The 14,580-nt window shown below is 38.4% G+C and overlaps 1 protein-coding gene across 4 annotated transcripts; it reads right to left on the bottom strand.

Moving 5' to 3' along the window:
• Window positions 1–252: 252 nt before the first annotated feature.
• wdr53 (WD repeat domain 53) lies at window positions 253–8,576 on the bottom strand. Of its 4 annotated transcripts, XM_058799662.1 has the most exons (5): window positions 8,245–8,331; window positions 7,247–7,413; window positions 7,045–7,138; window positions 5,141–5,630; window positions 253–966 (listed from the first exon to the last, which is right to left on the bottom strand). In XM_058799662.1, the coding sequence occupies exons 4-5, from the start codon at window positions 5,627–5,629 to the stop codon at window positions 325–327; spliced, it is 1,131 nt and encodes a 376-aa protein (XP_058655645.1). In that variant the 5' UTR covers window position 5,630; window positions 7,045–7,138; window positions 7,247–7,413; window positions 8,245–8,331; the 3' UTR covers window positions 253–324. The 4 variants fall into 4 exon arrangements, with proteins under 4 accessions (XP_058655645.1, XP_058655648.1, XP_058655644.1 ...); XM_058799665.1 differs by lacking the exons at window positions 7,045–7,138; window positions 7,247–7,413 and adding an exon at window positions 8,552–8,576; XM_058799661.1 differs by lacking the exon at window positions 7,247–7,413 and having other exon boundaries at window positions 8,245–8,322.
• Window positions 8,577–14,580: the final 6,004 nt, after the last annotated feature.

Below are 14,580 nucleotides of genomic sequence, written 5' to 3'. Positions count from 1 at the left end.
ATCAATTGTGCTTTCCTGCCATTTACAAATTCTCTCCCATGGCCTTATGGGATAGTACAGTATCTCTTGGATGCACATGACAGAAACTCTGCAAAAGTAGTTTTTACGGACATACTGCTCATTTCTCCAACTCATCTTCACAAACTCTTCAGTTCACCTCGAACTAAATTTGGTCAAACAAGCAGGAAAAAAAAAAACAACTCCTGAAAATTGCCAAAATCAGAGCAATAAATGACTGAGAAAGGCATAATCTAAACTGTAAATCTAGCATGAAGCTAACATAATTTTAATGAAATTTTTACAGACAGATTACATTCCCAAACATTATAGTTCATCCAGCGAATACAAAGACGGACTGGAACTTTGGTCTGTTACCAGCAGACTCGGCTTTCCCTTTAACACAGCTGGACAAACCCAGTTCACCTTCTCCCCGTGGTTGAAAGACAGTTTTGGCAGGGTTTTTCCTGAACTGGAGGAAGCACTGCCAGCTTCTGCTTCCTCAGCACTCATCTGTTGTTTCTGGTTTTTGTCACTTCCTTGAACTTGAGAGACTGCCTTCGCTCTGGCTTTAGGTTTCTTTTTGCGGCTCTTACGCTTCCTCTCATTGGCCACCAGAGCCTCTTCACTGAGGTCCCAGAGAGCCACGAGGCCATCGTTTCCTCCGGTGGCCAGCCAGTACGGATGGGACAGGAAGCTGATGAAGTGAGCCTGCGATGCTCCCTGACAATGAGCCTTGAACATCCCTCGTTCCCTGAGCCTGGAGTCCTCAGACACCCGCAGGAGGTGGATGTAGCCATCCTCAGCAGCACAGGCAAACACGTTACCGCAGGACGAGACATCAACGCAGTGTGCGAGAGGAGGGTTGAACATCTGCCCCGCTCTCTGCGGATGAGCATCTTCTTCCTGTGTGTCCTGCAGACTGTAGGTCCAGAGCGGACGCACCTTTGGCAGGTCCCACAGCAATACCTGCAAGATGGGAAACACAAACCAAACTAATTATTTCATTCAGCATTACAATCTCGATTTTTCAAGGCTGGATCAGATTGCAGATGTTTTACAAGCAAATGGGCCTATTCCGATACTAATTTCAGTTTTGTTTTTTTATATTTAATTAATTTAAGCAAAACATAGGAAAGAATCAAAGCATGAGTAATATGAGAAAATATGAGTATCTGTAGCCATTTAAAATTAGAGGCAACCACTGCATTTTAATCATGACCCAAACAAAGATGCTACATGTAGAATGAGCAGGTTCTGATTTAAATTAGATCGTATAATCGGACTTCAGCTTTGTGAAATTATAGTACATAAAACATCTGCATGAAACAAAAACAGCAGACTGTCAGAATGAGAACGCAAATTCACTCTCTGACAGCAGGTGGCGCTTTCCTTGGTCACCCAATTGTAAAAAAAAAAAAAAAAAAAGCAGGTTAATTCTTTGTCAACTCAATTAGAGATCCCCGGCTCAAATTTGACTTTTTCTGGTGAAACACGTACACAAATAAAAAAGAAAGCCAAAGTAATAAATGTCATAGTGGATTGCTCAGTAAATCTTCTTCTATTTTGTAGAGGGGGGGTCAAAATGACAATTTTCACCTGAGATTCAGAGCCAAACTACAGGGGAGTAAAATGACTTTAGAAAGATAGCAGCAGTTCTATTAATAAAATATGCGGACTTTAGCAATCCATGCACCAGTCAAGTTTTTTTCTCCATGTTTGCCTGTAACTCAATTAAATATATCTTACTGACCTTTTAGATCTTAAACTTTTCTTTTTGGCATCTTAATTTTAAGGCCCTGCATTGTTCAGTTCCAGAGATATTGGTATCTAAATACGCCTCTGACCCACATTTAGTTTTTGACCACTGAAAATGTGTACAATTTAACAATATATTCCCACTCACTTTACATACACTTGATACTTTTTTTTCCTTTTAAAGAGGAATGTGTGAAGAACAAATAATAATTGACACTAGAAATGTATCTTGTTTCCCTCTATTAAAACAACTGCTTAGAACAGACTTGTCCAAATGACAAATATTATTTTTCCAAAGTTTGTGTGCTTGTAACTCAAGTAGTATTAAAGATATCTTAATATCCTTTTAGAGTTTGGTTCTTAATAAACTTTTCTTTTTTAATATCCATTAAAAGGCCCCCCATGCAGGCCTTAAAAAAATTTTTTTTTTTTATTATTTTAAGATCCAGTTCTCCCTAGTAACAAACCATTAACTACGACTTTTGCCTCAATAAACTTCTAATTTGCTGCTTATTAATAGTAAGGTAGCCTAGTTGTTAAGTTTAGGTTGGGTAGGATTAGGGATGTAGAATATGGTCATGCAGAATGTGCTTTATAAATACTAATAAGCGATTAATAGCGAGAATTGGTCCTCTAAACTAAAATGACAAACCAAAAAAAATAAAAATAATTAATAAATAAAACAAAACATACTGTGGTAAATTTGGACAGAAAACATTTTTACACTTTTCCATTTTGCTACCATGATCAAAAACGAAATTACCCGTTAATCATAAGTCTCCCTGTTGCTTTATTCTTCACTACTTCGAGCATACAACAGAGGGCGCAATTTACATCTTATGTGCAAAAGTAACATGTTTGAGACACAATTTGAGAGTGCTGTATGTACAAACTTCACCAGGCTGTACTTTTATGTGAAGTATGAAAACAATATAGGAGTAGCTGACAAGAGGCATATGATATGCAAGTCATGCAAAACTATAAAAGCACCTCAGGAAGGTCAATCTTTTTAAAGCAGGAGATATTGTCATCTCTCAAATATATTCATCAGATATTATGTCGTTAGATGCTCCGATTTGTGAACAAATAATTCTGATGCACTGTTTTTTTTTTGTTTGTTTTTTTATTTATTCATGAAACATAACTGATTACAGCCTTAAACAATAATCCTTCACAACAACACTCATAACCATGGCAGCTTTCACTGGTCAAGGCCCGCCAATGAGGCCGTTTGACCGACATGTCAAACAACCAATCACAGTTCGTTTTCTTCAGCGTCACGTTTTGGGCGTGGAAATGTCGCATCAATAATGAACTCAGACGTATTTTAAAGATTCTATGCCGCGAACTTTAAATATTTCACATACTTTTGAAAATTCAGCGTTTAGTTGATCCTGATAAGCGCTCGTCGTCACAGTTGTAAACACAACGTTTTTCCTCTTTCGTGAGGGGGTTTGGCATCATGTCATCTTTGTTTCCAGGCAGAACATTAAAGATCGCGACACACACGTCTCCTGGAAATCCTGTATAATTCAACCAATCCGACGACGACTTCGAAACTAATAAAGTGTTTCCACTTTTGTGTGCCATATGCATCAGACGTTCAGCCAGCGGTCCGTGGGCGTGATGTCTGAGGCTGAGACTAATCTTGCATTAGCAGTATATTAATTTGCATGTTAACTAGGAGAGGTTGATATATTGGTAGTCATGTTAAAATAACACTAATTACTTTAACCATAAACCTTCAAAAGGGTGGTCTGAAGGGCTGCTTTGACATATGTTAAAGTGCTACCCAGAAGGATATAGCTTCAACGATACTGACAAGAAAGGGATGATTTTTTTTTTTTACATGTCCCACCCTGACTTTAAAGGTGACATATCATGCTATAATTGGTCCCCAGTGCATCTACCAACCCAGAAACCGTGAAAAAGAACAACCCAGTAAGCCTTTCTCTGCAAGCTTGTGAAAAAACGCGTTTGTTTTTAACATAACCTTGTGCGTATTTGACAGTTTAAGCGCAATAAGACATGAAAGAGATCTTAGTTTAGTCCTCACATGCTGTGTGACAGCCGCTTTCTGTGCGTGGGCTTCAGATGTGTGCGCTCAGGAAACCGTATATCAGAAGTTTAAACTTGTATGTTTTAAAATGATTTGATTTCAGCGCGATAGACATGATAATCAAAACCAAACAGATGTTTTTTAGAAAAGTATCTGAGGAACGAGCTGTAAAAGCACAGTCCACAGACACATTCTTATATTCAGGGCCGTTTCTAGTCATTTTGATGCCCTAGGCGAAATCCCTATTAGCAAATTTTGCATGATGCAACAATCAGAGGCAGCACTGACAGCGCTCTGATCCAATGGCATACAGGCATCGTCAGAATGACAGTCCTCTAGCCCAATTGTGTTGGGGATCCAGTGGGGGCAACAATCATATTTCAGGGTGTCCGTGCCACTCTTGATCTCAACCCTGTTAAAATGTAGCGGCAGTACGTGCGCTCATTGGCGCCCCAAGCGACCGCCTAGCTTGCCTATGCCTAGAAACGGTACTGCTTATATTACATCTAGTAAAAAGGGGCATATTAGGTTTCCTTTAATGTCAGGGTGGAACATGTCAAAGAAATCATCCTTTTCTTAAAGTGCCCCAATTATGGGTAATCAAGGTTCATATTTTGGTTTTGAGATCCCCAACAACAGGTTGACATGCATGCAAGGTCAAAAAACACTTTCATTGTCTTATAATATGCATTTATTTTGACCTTATTTGCTCAATGACTCCCAAACGATTCGCTCAACGATTCATTTTTTCAAACCCATCCTTTGCGAGATGCTAATCTGCTGTGATTGGTCGATTTCATTTAAAGCAGTGTTTGTGAGTGCAGTGCTGCTTTGTGTACAGCGTTACCAGGAAACTGCTATTTTTAACGCTCCAAAAGCGGCACCTAGTGGCAACAAGGAAATCAAGTTTTCCCGGGTCTGTGCGCACAACAAGTGGGCGGCAATATGCTAATGTATTCGACATCAACATGAAACGACTTGGGATTCGTTTTAAAAACGAATCGTTTCAATGATTCAGAGTCGATTCTTTCTTTTGAGAGACAATAACTTTATACACGGTGCACTTTCAGATTTAAAACTTTGCAGGATGTTTTCATTCACTTAGAGCTGTGTTACACACTGCATGAAAGGTCATTTTCAAAAATCTATAATTGGGGTACTTTAACACAAAGAAAACTGCACTCCTCAAGCCACTTCACAGAAACAGACGTATCATTCAAAATAGAAAAAGTGGCTGCTGTGCATTACTCTGATGAACAGCAGATTACACTTCATGTGGGGCTTAGCCCATCACACGTTTGCACAATCACCGTCTTTGTGTCTTACCTGCATGTCGAGTCCTGCAGACACTAAACTCTGAGGCCGGTGAGGTCGGAAGGTCACAGACGAACAGATGTTGTCGTGTTTCCGCAGCGTCCTGATGACTTTCTTCAGCTGTAGATCAATGACTCTCACGGCTCCGGAATCATCCGCCGCAGCGAGCAGAGCACCGCTCTCGTTCACAGACAGCCAGTTTATCTCCTCCTCACCCACGTCTGTCAGCTCGGTCACAGCCGTCTTCAGGTTCCTGGTGTCTAGTACACTAACCGTCCGTCCATGTGAGGCGTACAGCACGCAGGGGGTCGGCGGTGAGAATGCGACGCACGTGACATCATCATCAGCGCTCAGGTGCAGTTTAGAGACGGGCGATCCGTCGTGACTCCACAGGGTCAGTTCACCTGCTTCTGCTCCGGTTGCCACCATATGCTCTGATTCAGAGGAAACTCCAGCGCAAAGCACAGGTGAGGCATGACCGCCAGTCCATAAGCGTGACATCCTACATTTCACACACAAACAGAGTCAACACCAGTGTTGGGAGATATGTAATCAGATTACTTTTCCCAAGTAACTAGTAAAGTAATGCATTACTTCTTAATTTAGAAGGAAATATCTGAGTTACATTTTCTAATAAGTCACACCAGTTACTGTGTTTCTCATGTATTGACTGACAGCTCTGGTGTTGAGAGAAATCAGGAGTAAGAACATGTTGATATTTAGTCTAGAACTACAGTAAGATCATGTGTTTACTCATCTCACCTGCACTAAAACACATTCAGTATTCCTCAAAATCAATAAAAACAGTGAAATGCAAACTCAGAATATTATGCAAACCTGCAATAATTAAATATGTTAAATAAAACAAATATAATTTATGTATTTGATCCCATTTTAAAAAGGGAGAGTGATCTGCTTTGTAGTCATGCTTAAAAAGTATCTCTTAAGTCTCTTGGGCTCTATTTTCCAGTTGGTATTAGATGTGTTTTTGGAGATTACGGTCAGCCGAGATGCATAAGTAAGTTCAAATCAGATTTTTGTGCATATATGATTGGAATATGAGGGGGAAATTTTACAAATCCATTTCAAGGTCCATTTTTGAAATTCTATTCAAATTACAAATCTAAAACTGGATTTACAGAACTGTAAGACTTCAATATGCTGGAATATTTGCCTTAAACTTAAAAATAAAAACTGTCATAATTTACTCAACAATGCCATTCCATGACTTGGTGGGACACTGTTTGCACAATGACATTAAAGATTTATTTGACATATTTAATTATTTTTATTTTTGCAAACAAACAGGCAGACTCTTAAAAAGCTTAATAGTTGTGTAGATCAGTGATGCAACAGTGCAGCCATTATATCAGGCTGTCATAAGCAACGCATTATTCATAGCTACTTCATCTTTATGACTCTTTTGCACATTTTATAATAAAGTCATGAAAAATATGAAATAGCACCTATGGAAATGTAAGAATTATGTATTGACCAAAATGATTTAAAACGTCTATATTTGAGCTGCTCCACACATTCTCTTAACCATATATTAACTAACGAGGTGCTGATTATTGTCAGTGTTCTTTTTGTCTTTGTGTTATTTGGCATTGTATATATGCTTTCTGAGAGAGTTGTTCCCAGTGTTATCGTAGAAAGAGCTTATTCTCAGAATGTTTTGGGGGGGTTGAGCGAGTTTTGGAAGTAAAAAGCTGCTTAAGTACTGAGTGAAGCTTCTTCAAGCAATGGAGCAAATTGTAAACACATTAAACGTGAACGTCAGTCGTCTTCATTGAGCCTTTTCACCATAACCTGGATAACGAATCAAATGTGCTCTGCTTTTATATTCTTGTTAGCGATAATTAGAATCTTTTCATTTTGCTTCACACAAACAACGATTATTAAACTCCACAAACCTGTTATGAGCTGCAGTCACTCGTGCGCGTCGCGAGCTCAGGTCCGCGTTATGACACGTGTCGCCTGCTGATGACGTCGCAAGCGCGTTACGTCCTATAATAATTTTCAGGTTGTTGTTGGTTCAGAGACATTAATCATCTTATAAAAATGTTTGACAATTCTGGGAATCTTTTAACTTACGAACAATTCATGTCAACTTACAGTTTTCCTGTACAGTTTAGGGAATTTAATTCAGTTCTTAAAGCTATTCCTGTAACACTTCGTCAACCCCGGTGTTCTGTCGATTTTTCCTGGGCCAGCGTCACATTTTCAGTCGTGATGGTATTCAGCTCTCTTGCTCGTGTGATGTTGCTTAACTGCAGTGGCGCCTGTAAATTTCATTTCAGCAGTAAATTATAGGGCCGTGTCCCGTATTTCTGTCGACTGAACCAGCCATGCCATTAATAATGAATGTATTAGTCTTTTGCATGCCAAAGTCAATTTCTACTTATAAACATTGCTTCAAATAGAAAGAGAAAATCTGCTACATGCACTTTCATGAGATCGGGTTAGACTACAACAATTAATTTGTAGCCTATTTTACAAATGGGAATACAACGAATTCATGACAATGTTTTACATTCAAGCTACCTGTAAAATTTATAGTGAAAAGTTCTTTAAAATCATCTGGAATGCAATAAAGTAATTTTAAAAGCTGTTTTGCTGCATGGATTAAAAACAGGCTAATAAATAATTCACACATCAGACAAAATTGCATTCCAGAAAATCCTTAAAATTTTAAGGAATTCAGAGCAGAGCAACATAAAAATCAGTAAAAAATATAATCAGGCCTGTTTTAGGCTTTTCCTTATTTTTATATTTTAGATGGTGATGAAAAATGACTGGCCATCTCCTCATTGGACGTGCCTTTAGAGAGAAATGCATCTTTATGGATTACATAATGAAAGAGTTTGTTTTCGATTTGAATTATATCGTTTTAAAGTAGTAATTTAAAGCTTTCTATAGATATATTTAGCATATTTGTGACTCAATTCGTTGAGTTTCGGTTCATCATTGTGAAGCGCTCCTATTCAAGACGAGACGGCAAGCGCATCTGTTTTCCTATTTATTTTAATAAAAGCACAACATTTTGTTGATATTGTGAATGCACACAAATAAAAGTAGACCCTTTACAGTTCCGAATGATGTATTACTCTTACCTTTATAAGCAAAAATTACAGCATATTTTAAGTTGTTTCCACTATCAAGAAAAAATGCAAGTGCCCGCTCTGGCGCCTCCATGTCCTGCAAAGCACACAGTAAACCCTCCAGTATTAAATCAACGCTCCCAGTGTACTGTATATATAATTCACACTCAGAGTGTTAAAAAAGTAACACTGAAGCAGTGTAAAGGTTAATGAGATAATTAGTGTAGTAATTGAGTGATGATTGAGCATTAATGAAGAACACCTGCTGTTAACAAACTGAACCATTGAAAGAAAAAGAAGAACAGAAAAAATCTTATCTTGTGTTGATTTCATCGAAGGCTGTGACTGAAGTCAGTTGTAGTTCTTGTATTTCTGCTCATCTCGTCTCTTTTTTCTGTTCTTGTTTCCTTTCTTTCAATGGTTCAGTTTGTTAACAGCAGGTGTTCTTCATTAATGCTCAATCATCACTCAATTACTACACTAATTACCTCATTAACTTTAACACTGCTTCAGTGTTACTTTTTGAACACTTTGAGTGTGGATTATATATACACTGGGAGTGTTGATTTAACACTGGAGGTTTTACTGTGTAGCCATGGTTTTAACACGAATAAAAAAAAATAAAATAAATTCATGGTTCTTGTTGCCATGGGAACCGCAAATTAACCATGGTTTTGTTACTTCAAATAATAATAATATACAAAGTGAAAAGTTTACATGTTAATTACTTATAAAGCCCTGAATGGTTTAGCTCCTCAGTACTTGAGCGAGCTCTTATCGCATTATAGTCCTCCACGTCCGCTGCGTTCTCAAAACTCTGGCCGTTTGATAATACCTAGAATATCAAAATCGACTGCGGGCGGCAGATCCTATTCCTATTTAGCACCCAAACTCTGGAACAGTCTACCTAACACTGTTCGGGAGGCAGACACACTCTGTCAGTTTAAATCTAGATTAAAGACCCATCTCTTTAGCCTGGCTTACACATAACGCATTAATACGCTTCTATTATTCAAATCCGTTAAAGGATTGTTAGGCTGCATTAATTAGATCAACCGGAACCGAACACTCCCCATAACACACGATGTACTCGTTACATCGTCAGTTGAATGGCATCTACGCTAATATTTGTTTGTTTCTTTCCTAGTCTGTTTCTCAGTCCGTATCCGATCAGATGGTGGATCAGCACCAAGAGATGATGTCTACAGCCCTGATCGTCAGCGGAGACCAGGACACCCAGATGACCCCCAGAGATATATCCCTAGATATATCAACCAAAAATAACAAAATAACTAAAATATAATAAAATACCTAACTACATAATACTACTATTGTTAGAAATTGCAACAAAATTAAAATAGAAATATAAACTTTTGAACTGTGGGTTTCGTCTGGTCAGAGGAGAACTGGCCCCGACTGAGCCTGGTTTCTCCCAAGGTTTTTCTCCATTCTGTCACAGAGGAGTTTTGGTTCCTTGCCGCTGTCGCCTCTGGCTTGCTCAGTTGGGGACACTTAATTTCTAGCGATTATCGCCGATTTGATTGCACAGCTACTATTTAAACTAAACTGAGCTAGACAATGACATCTCTGAATTCAATAATGAAATGCCTTTAACTGAAAATTGAGTGTTTAATCTTATCATTATACATTACTGACACTCTATCCTCCAATTTGATACTGTTAAGTGCTTTGACACAATCTGCATTGTAAAAGCGCTATATAAATAAAGGTGACTTGACTTGACAAAGAATTATTAAGATACTATTTTTGTGGTTATAAAAACAAACCTAAGCCAACAACAGCCTTTAAAATGACTTAAAATGCATTATATAAAAACAATGAGGCAACCCTGCTGAAAAAATGAATCAAATACCATTACAAACATTACAAACCATCAACTTTTAACCATTAAAAAACATTCTGTAGTGTGTTTTGGGACATATTCCATTAGGATTTAGAAGGTGACCAGTTACCATAACCAGTAAAACCATTACAAATTTTGTGATGGTGTCCATTGTTTTTTTTTTTTTTACAAATGCCTGCAAAGGCAGCCAAAGGCCTGGTAATTGCTGCTGTTACACTTACAGGACGATCACGTCCTTGTCTAATAGGCTATTGACCCAACATTTGATTCAAATATCCGCTTAATCTCTAATTTTTGGCCACCTTTTTGCTATAGATCAGTGGTTCCCAACCACGCTCCCGGAGGCCCCCCAACACTGCACTTTTTGCATATCTCCTTTATCTGACACACCTATTTCAGGTCTTGGAGTCTCTACTAATGAGCTGATGATCTGAATCAGGTGTGTTTGATTAAGGAGACATGGACAACTTTTGGGGTAACTTTTGAAAAACTTTTGAAGTTTTGGGGGGCCTCCTGGATCATGTTTGGGAGCCACTGCTATAGATGACATATAGATGAATTGTAATTGTAAATAATACAATTTAATTACAGTTTATTTACTTTTATATTTTATTAAAATTGTTTTCTTCCATAATATTTGAGGGAGGGGGCACAACAATACAATCCTGCTTAGGGAACCCATTTGGCCACCCTGTGTTTGTCTGTTTGTAATGAAGATCAGATGACATTTAATCATGCAGAAAACTAATTCCAAAGGCATCACAAAACTGGATAGATACTATTATGGATTTTAGGTAATGTAAGTGTATTTTCTAATTAGACAACTGCAGTCTACATTATTGTAACATCATTATTCAACATATATCAAGGGTGATTTGAAACATATATCCTGAATGAATGAACTAACTGTTAGAAGTTCTAAACTGCAGGATCATACTGATGTGATTTTAAGATTAAAAGAAATGTTCTCATTACATATTACAGCGATCACCTAAACAGTCTTGAATGGGTAGCTGTTAAAAGTGCAATCAGTTAAAAAAAATACACCTTGTGAAAATAAGGCATATTGCCTTTCCTCAGTGGTTTCATCCACACTTCCTTCACCCTCTCAGTTTTCAGCACTGGACACAAACAGTGCTACTGACACTCTCTGCTCCACTCTAACATCTTGCTTAGACAACTTTTGCCCCCTTTCATCCAGACCAGCACGCACTCTGCCCCCTGGCTGTCCGATGTTCTCCGTGAACATCGCGCTAAACCAAGGGCTGCAGAGAGGAAGTGGCACAAATCAAAAAACTCTACTGACCTTAGTGCATATCAGTCACTCCTCTCTTCCTTCTCTGCAAATGTCTCCACTGCTAAAACGACATACTACCACAACAAAAATCAACAACTGTTCTGACTCTCGCACACTTTTCAAAATGTTCTCTTCTCTGTCCTCCCCCCCCTCCTTCATCAACTCTTACAGCTGATGACTTTGCAATTTTCTTCACAAATAAAACAAAAACCATTACTGACCAATTCCTCACACCACAAACTGATAACTTCATAACGACAAATACACACTCTCTCACCTCCTTCTCTCCTCTCTCGGAGACAGAAGTTTCCAAACTCATCCTTTCCAATCATCCTACTACTTGTCCACTAGATCCTATCCCCACTCACCTCCTTCAGGCCGTTTCTTCTTCAGTCATACCTGCGCATACTCACATTATCAACACCTCTCTTCACACTGGTACATTTCCCACAGCATTTAAGCAGGCTCGGGTAACCCCACTGCTTAAAAAACCCTCTCTAGATTTAGCACTTTGAAGAAAACACTTGAGCGAGTTGTGTTCAACCAACTCTCTTTGTTTCTTGCACAGAACAATCTTCTGGACAACAACCAATCTGGCTTCAGAAGCGTCCACTCTACTGATACTGCCCTACTCTCGATTACAGAGGCCCTGAGACTGGCAAGAGCGGCTTCCAAATCCTCTGTACTCATCTTACTGTACCTGTCTGCTGCTTTTGACACAGTTAACCACCAGATCCTCCTGTCCACTCTCAGAAGGATGGGCATCTCCGGAACCGCGCTCCTGTGGTTCGAATCTTACCTCTCAGATAGGTCCTTCAGGGTGTCTTGGAGGGGTGAGGTTTCAAAGTCACAACTTCTTGCTACTGGGGTTCCTCAAGGCTCAGTGCTTGAACCACTTCTCTTCTCCATCTACATGTCGTCATTAGGATCGGTCATTCAGAAGCATGGCATTTCTTATTACTGCTATGCTGATGACACTCAACTCTACTTCTCATTCCAACCAGATGATCCGACGGTTGCTGCTCGCATTGCAGCCTGTCTGATTGACATTTCTAGCTGGATGAAAGACCATCACCTTCAGGTCAACCTTGCCAAGACAGAACTGCTCGTGGCCAATCAATCACTTCACCACAACTTCTCTATACAGCTGGGTTCTTCAACCATAGCTCCTTCCAGGACAGCCAGGAACCTTGGAGTTGTGATCGATGATCAGTTAAGCTTCACAGACCATACTGCTACAACGGCCCGGTCCTGCAGATTTGCCTTATACAACATTAGGAAGATTAGACCCTTCCTGTCAGAGCAAGCCGCACAACTCCTTGTTCAAGCTCTTGTTCTCTCCAGACTGGACTATTGTAATGCACTCTTGGCAGGCCTTCCCGCAAGTACTATCAAGCCTCTGCAACTGATCCAGAATGCAGCAGCCAGAGTGGTCTTTAATGAACCAAAAAAAGCTCACGCTATCCCTCTCTTCATCAGGTTACACTGGTTACCAATAGCCGCTCGCATCAAAGGTACTGATGTTTGCCTACAAGACTGACAACTGACAACAACCATTTTCAAAAATCATCTAAAGACACATCTTTTTCGCCAGCACCTGACCAACTAATACTAACACTTATCTATTCTATTTATAAAAAAAAACTAAAAAAAAAAAAAACTAGCTACGTGTACTGTGCTGGATTAACTGAGACTTGTCATGGCACTTGTATACTACTGCACTCTCGATGGTCTGATTGCTTCTATTGTTCTTCTATTGTACGTCGCTTTGGATAAAAGCGTCTGCTAAATGATTAAATGTAAATGTAAATGTAAAAATAGTACCAATGCAAATGAAAAAAAAAAAAAAAAAACTTAGCAGAATTCCAATTTGAATTTGAATGTAAGAAAGTAGAAACAGTGTTGGGGAGTAACGGCTTTACATAATTTAATTACAAAGTAAATGTAAAAGTAATTCATTACAGTTACTGAGAAAAAATGTGTAATTAAATTACAGTTACTTATGAAAATGTTAACAATTACACATCTGAATATTTTTCACACACACACACACAGAGATTTAATTGACTTCTTTCATAAATTGCATCGACTGCTCTAAAATATAAGACACCAATGTTTCAGGAGTTTAGGACACAGAATAGAACACATGCTTATTTGATAACTGTTTTATTTCCTATTTGGGTTTATGTGTACGCTTTATTTTCTAAGATTAACTTTTTCCCCAAGGCATTGTTAGTGTTTCCTGTTTCCTACACTGTAAAAAATTGCTGTAAAATTTACAGTAACTTACTGGCAATTTTGGTTGCCAGCAAGACTGTAAATTTACAAGAGTACTGTAAATCAATAATTACAATTGTACTGTAAAAATACAGCAAACTCTTGCATGCTGTAAAATTGCTGTGATGGTGTAAACATTTGGTAAACTTATTTCATTTGATTCTACTAAGAAGGAACATTTCTTAACATAAAACTGCAAACACTTAATTTATAATAGTAAAATTACTAAAAACATGACTTTAACTCGAATCGTTGCAGTTTATCATCAGCTATAGCACACATGCATGTGATAAAGCGCTTAACAAAGAGATCATCACTGTATCAGCAACTCTACAGTTACTGTCTTTAAATCAAGCAGCAGAACATCAGTGTTTGTGGCTCATCATTGACTGAAGCACAGGCTCTACTCTCCACCGTAATGGTGACCCACAAAACTAAATTAGATCTCTCTTGTGCAAAATAATACAGTTCAGTTAAAAATTTATAGATAACACACAGATTGTTAACAAGCAGAATCACTGAATGAAAGAGAAACAAGAACTACAACTGACTTCAGTCACAGCCTTAGATGAACTCAACTGAAATACAAGACATCATTAAATCTCTCAAGATCTGATTAAACAACTCCACAAACAGCATTACCAGCTTCACACATTACAATTAGACTTTATTTCTGTCATATGTCTATAAAAATAATTTGAGAATTAACAGAAGTTTATTTGTTTTATTGAAAACGTTTCGTTTGACCTCACCATTGTGGCGGTCAGGGTTTGCTTTAGTTGGGCTCTTGACCATCAAATTTTAATCTTAGTTTTTTTCTGGCTGCTGTAACTGTGTTTGTAAAGCACGTTTGTTACAGCATGAAAAGCCAGGAAAATGTGTGGTTACGTGCTTTTGATTGATTATTGAT

Source organism: Onychostoma macrolepis, chromosome 15 (genome assembly GCF_012432095.1).
Source record: "Onychostoma macrolepis isolate SWU-2019 chromosome 15, ASM1243209v1, whole genome shotgun sequence".
In the NCBI taxonomy this organism is placed as follows: domain Eukaryota; kingdom Metazoa; phylum Chordata; class Actinopteri; order Cypriniformes; family Cyprinidae; genus Onychostoma; species Onychostoma macrolepis.
This window is presented reverse-complemented; position numbering and strand designations above follow the sequence as displayed.